We start from the raw sequence: 5,865 nt of genomic DNA on the forward strand, positions 1-5,865 counted from the left end.
TATTTCCAAACAGATTTTCTTTTGCAATCGTTTTAGGAAGAATCTCCCTAGACAATCAAGAACATAAATGGTACAGGCACTTCACTACCACCATTAACCTATATTGTATTTGTTTTCAGTTTTAAGACAGACATCATCTGGAATAATAACAAAACGATACACTGTAAACAGTGACAAAGTGGATTTTTTTATCTCAGTGTGTAATGTGACAAAAGATATATTTTAAAAATCAAAACATCAATACTTGTAATCTCGTTTTTTAAGACAAAACCACCATATACTCGGTATGCTTGGTGATACAAAGATTTCCATTGGAATGACTTTACACAGTGAAGATAAATCTCTTTAAAGATACTTAAAATAAACAGAACTAGGCAGAAATACATCTGATGAGAAATGCATTCATCTTAAACATTTAAGATTATGATTCTGAAGGAAACAATGACATTGCTTCAATTTCACCCATGTTTATTAACCATTTTATTAAGCTTGAATTTGTTACAGCAGTAATTCAACCTATTACATACAGTAAAAAAAAAAAACACCACAGCACATCTTCAGACTAATAGTAATTACTTTGGATATTTAGGAAAAAGACAAAACCAGAGGCAAGCACTGAAATATTTTGTATAAAATAAAAATAATCATGATTCATACAAAACCCATGATATATTGAGGATTTCCATAAAAATGAAACAATGCTTTCTCCTGCTTCCAAAACACTATAACCAATAAAATGATGATAAAGAAATTTCTATTAACTCAATTTTCACAAATCCAAAATGTAACATTTTTCCCTAGATGTAATTAGTACCTGCTTTCCTTGGGATATTTAACTTGTCAGTTTTGTTTGCTTTCTGTATCAGTCAGCTAACCAGTAAGACTGTTTATGCCTCTAGTTAACTGATATCAAACACATGCCTTTGGACATGGAAAGTCTCTGCATTAAAAATACATGTGTCCATGACCTTTAACAGAAATATATATTAAAAGACTAATAATGTGGCTAAATTTTTATGCTATGGTTGTATAAATCATATATATAATGTAATACAGCAACAGACTGAGATACAAGAAATTTTCTGAAGTCATAAAGAAAACATGAACTAGAAATGTTTGCTAAAGTGCTATGGAAAAAGCACATAGCAAATGCTTTACATGCTATTCATTTTAGACCAAAACCCAGAATATTTTGTAAAAAACTCATCAACTGTGTTTTTGTATATTACTTTGAAAACAATTTCTTTATCCTGACAGTAACTATGCAGCATATCAGACTTACAGGTAAGGACACCCTTTCAAATTAATTCCTTTACCTACGCAACAACATTAAATAAACTGTATTTAGGGTATAATCTGCACCACCACATTTCTATGCTCTGATACAGTTAACACTCAAACCATAACAGATACATTTGTCAATGCAGTGTCTTTCTTTTCAGTTTGGAAATATGTATATGCAACAAGACTGACCACTGCCTCCTCAAAGAGCAAACAATATCACACTGATCTTGTAGCAGATAAACTAAATAAATCATGCCATGACTGATATGTTCCATTCCTTTATATTGAGCATATGGTGTAAGACATACACTACTTCAATATGTTCAATAGAAAAACTTCCAGTGGTTTTATTTGCCTATTCTCTGGACTACCCAGTCCTGCTGGCAGAGGGGACAGCGATTATTCTGCTTCACCCACAAGGACATGCAGCAATTATGGAAGGAATGATTGCATTCTCCCCAAACCACTGAAAGAGAAGAAAGAACATGTTCCAGTCACACTCAGTTGTCCAACGAACATCTACAGCAAGGCCCAAACTATCTTTCTCAGATTTTATAACCACTGCAAGCTTTAGTGACAAAACATGTGATCACTGATTGATCCACTGATATTGGATTATTACGGTCATTCTGATGACAGTCAATTCTCAGCCATCAAACCTTTTATTTATTTCCAAGTACAAAAAAAAAAGGTCATATATGCTCATGTTCTTTATAGTGACACAGTTTTGTGAATGCATAAACACATTTATCAGTTCTGTTCAGGAAATGAGTGCAACCAAAGTTCTTTATCTTCCCCAGTACCAAAAAATATAGACAATGCACTGACACAAGAGCATATTACCAAATTTTCATTTGAAATGCAGTGTTCAAACTTAAACGCATGATAGCAAGGAGGCTCATTTGTCACAGTATATAGCCTAAAATGAGATCTTAGACCAGAAGTTTCAACACAAAAAAATGGTTATCTATTGTCCATCTACTCCTGAATAGTATTAGTTAATATGCTTTTTCTCCTTAATTATTTAACATTTTCATTACTGGAATAATAGGGTACCAATAAGAGGAGTGTTGTAAATCATGCTTTTTTTTCTCTCTGACTATCTGACCAGACACTTAGCAAGCCAATTAAGCTATATGGAACAGGAATTTTCTCATTATATCATCAAAAACAACAGTGGATTAAGTTTGAGACAATATACTTGAAAACACTGGTATGCAACGGAAAGTATATTTATGTCAAAACAGCGTTATAGCAAACTCAAGTGATTCCACTTTTTCAAATGTAAAGTCAACAAAAAAGGCAATTCCTCCACTGTGTCTTCATTAAGACTGGGAAAAATACCACTTTCTAACCCAGACACACATTTATTTCAGAACAAAGGATTTTTATTGGTAATACCATTGTGTCTTCTGGCATGCATCTCAAAAGAAAAAAAGGTAACTTTTTCTTAACCACTTCAAAAGTGCACATTATCATCTCCTCAATTAAGCTCAGGGTGAGAGAAACTTAAAACTCTCAGTTGCGTATGTGCTGACTGCAAATTTGAAGCTGTTTTGTTTCTATAGTATCTGAAGTGAAAACTAGTTTTATCAGTGCTCAAAACTAATGCATAAAGTGTTACTAATGTAAAAAGATGACACAATGTAGAACAAAACACCAGTTTACTTTTGAGCATTAACAAAATCAGTATTCCCTTCAAACTCTAAAATGCACCCTACTGAGAGAAGCTTCTATTGAAAAACAAGCGAATGAAATCACTACATACCAACACAATCTTCTTGTTTGTTTTCAGCTTGACATCTGAGACAGGCATCTAAAAGTAAATAAGAACAAGACTCAATTTGATTCTCAGGATTCCGTCTTAAGAATAGGTTTGTCAGAGGAAAATATAAACTCTAAAACCAATTTACAAAGGTAAAAATCCCAAGTTTTGATGCCTAGTTCAGTCCTTTAACATTAAATAACCTCCCCTAAATTTTAAAACAATGCACATGGCAATAAGACATATATCTGGAAGAGATCAGAAGGACTATAAACTGTCCAATAGTTTATTTTTCATTGCTTGGGTGTTTTCATAACTTCTGCTGAGAAAAAGCCTTCACCATTTTGTAGATATAACAATCAGCAGATTTGTGCCAAGGCACTCATGCATATTAAGACCAGAGCAATGAGCCAAACCCTCATTACGGGACTTTTTTTTTTCAGTGTCAGCATTTTCTTTTAAAGAAATCATTCACAATTTTGTTTTAGGCTGTACATCCCACACCACAACTCCCACCTCCTCCTATTTTTTGTACAGTAGATTTCCTTAATAAGTGCCTGCATATAATTTTTCACGTGGAAACATATTGGTCAATTTGATAATATAAATGAATAGATAAACATGGAATAGTATCTAAGGAAAAATATTTATCGTTATGCACTTCAGTCTGGCTATAGGACTGGATGGCAGTTTCAAGACTCAAGAAAATACAGAAGTGACAACTTTCAGACTTAGTACTGCGCCACACACATACAGTGGAAAAATATCTTTGTTTCTCTTTTGCCCAGACATGGGCTGCCATAGACGTATGTGCACACACCACACAAAACAGAAAGTGTTCAACTATTATGGCAGCAAACACATCTAAAGAAAAGATGATCGTTTAAACAAAAGTCTCTCAAAGGTTGAATCTGGCCTACATGCCACTAGTTGGACCACATTTTCCTAGAAGACAGAAACATAATGTGCTACAGGAATTTAGATTTGAGTATTTTTGCTTTCTCTGCCAGATATGGCTGGTACTTTTCTTTTAGAGTCACCTTCCCAAACATTCCTCATTTTCTCAGGTAATAAAGAACAAAGAGGAAAGAAACTCTGAAACAGTTTCCCTTTCCTCAGAGACAGAAGTAAGGCCCTAAATCATGTTTCCTGTTGTTTGGTCCTATTATATATATTTCCACAGCATTTAAGGACGAAGCTGCAGGGAAGATTCAGCCAAACTTCTCCAACTTGTATCATGGTACATCGAAGCAAACTGATCTTGGTCACCTCAATATGCAGGGCAGTAAGTTGTAGCAGACTAGTAGTCACTATAAAAGCAGCTTTCCTATCCTAGCCCTAGATTTGCAGTTTCAGGCACAGATACAGCACAGAGAACTTAAGGGAAGAATCTCTGCAGCCATATCAAGGTAAGCTGTCCTCACTCCAACATCATAGCCCTAAAGGTGTCAGTCTGAAGGTTTGCGCAAATGTAAGTCAGTACTACTGCAATCCTGTGCTTCCCAAGACCTGCATTTTTGCTTCTTTCCATTGTGCTTCTGCGATCTTTGAAGACCATGTTGGTTCAAGAAGTTAAAACAGCAGAAAATCAAGCCAGCTAACACTTTTCTCCCTTGCAAAAATCAAAGAAACTGCTGGCACTGCCTCCAATCTTATGTTACCGCAGACGCAGTAGCTCTACAGGAGCCAGACTGGGTCTGGCAGGGTTGATGTGAAATTGCTAAACTGAAGTCAGTAATGATCAAGTTTCACATTCTAACAATGTGCTTTGTTCTCAGAAAATGCTTACCAGATTTTTCTTCTAGTTTCAGATGAGAAGTACTCCCTCGGTCTAGTTATGAATTTATTTTTTTTTAACTTTTATAAAAGCTCTGAGTAAGATTTTGCTCATTTCAGACTTTTTTTATAGTGCCCTGTAACAGGCTAGCCACAACAGGAAAATACATTCTTAAAATTACGGCTTACATGGCAGATGAAGCCAATTTCACATTCCCAGGGAGATCAGGGTGGTCGCTGTCCACCATATAAAACCAAACAATCTTCAGAACACGCTTACGCAAAAGGTGAATCTCCCACCACTTCCTTCTGAGCTGCTCCTTTTTTCTTCATACCTTTTTGCCCTTTCTCTTCCACAAAATGTTCTCAGTAAAAATATATATGAGAAATGACAGCATTGCATATGTTGTCCCATTTCTACTAAGCTAAGACCTGACTGGATTTGCAGTATGATATTTTCTGAACCTACAAAAGCAACGTGTTCTGGAGGGAATCTGTGTCTTTTGTCCTGCCCAACTGTACCAAGCCCAACTGAGAGGTCAGTTATACCTGGGATGATTCAGCACAGCAGTAAAAACTAGATATAGACACACAGATGAGGAAGAACTCAAGGAATTTTCAAAGATCCAAGATAAATATCGTATTAAAAAGATGTCAGAAAACAGCAGTGCCAGTCAACGATGAGGCTGCTTCCAAAGAGATTCTCCAGATTTCAAAACCAGGTTAAGCCAACCCCTTTCCAATAGATTTTGGGTACACTAAGTGCATTAAACTGTACTGGTGATTAGGAGGCTTGGATTGAAGTGTTAAGAGGCTCTGAATTAACAGCTTTGGTAAATTAACTTCTATCTACATCCACAACTGCTTGTTTTAAAAAAAAAAACCCAAACCACCCACAGACAGCAGCACCGCATATGCAGCACTTCGGTCAGCTCGGCTGTAACTCAGCGCTTACGGAGTCTGCCAGCAGGCAAGGAACAGACTCCAGGAAGAAGGCGCATCTGCACCGAGCAGGGGCGGCAGGGCAGCAGCTGCCTCCA

The 5,865-nt window shown here is 36.1% G+C and overlaps 1 protein-coding gene across 1 annotated transcript; it reads right to left on the minus strand.

Moving 5' to 3' along the window:
* Positions 1-1,631: 1,631 nt before the first annotated feature.
* Positions 1,632-4,607, minus strand: LOC104273937 (RING-box protein 2-like). The gene is made up of 3 exons (XM_009869428.1): positions 4,474-4,607; positions 3,053-3,147; positions 1,632-1,750 (listed from the first exon to the last, which is right to left on the minus strand). The coding sequence occupies exons 1-3, from the start codon at positions 4,605-4,607 to the stop codon at positions 1,632-1,634; spliced, it is 348 nt and encodes a 115-aa protein (XP_009867730.1).
* Between the last annotated feature and the right edge of the window lie 1,258 nt (positions 4,608-5,865).

The sequence above is a fragment of the Apaloderma vittatum genome, unplaced genomic scaffold, assembly GCF_000703405.1.
Source record: "Apaloderma vittatum isolate BGI_N311 unplaced genomic scaffold, ASM70340v1 scaffold33425, whole genome shotgun sequence".
Taxonomy (NCBI): domain Eukaryota; kingdom Metazoa; phylum Chordata; class Aves; order Trogoniformes; family Trogonidae; genus Apaloderma; species Apaloderma vittatum.

Coding starts and splice junctions, on each gene's coding strand:
- LOC104273937 (XM_009869428.1), bottom strand. CDS start 4,607: ATGGTCTTCAAAGATCGCAGAAGCACAATGGAAAGAAGCAAAAATGCA. Junction 3,148..4,473: donor TTTAGGGCTATGATGTTGGA/GTGAGGACAGCT, acceptor CCTATTCTTAAG/ACGGAATCCTGAGAATCAAA. Junction 1,751..3,052: donor CAAACAAGAAGATTGTGTTG/GTATGTAGTGAT, acceptor CTTCTCTTTCAG/TGGTTTGGGGAGAATGCAAT.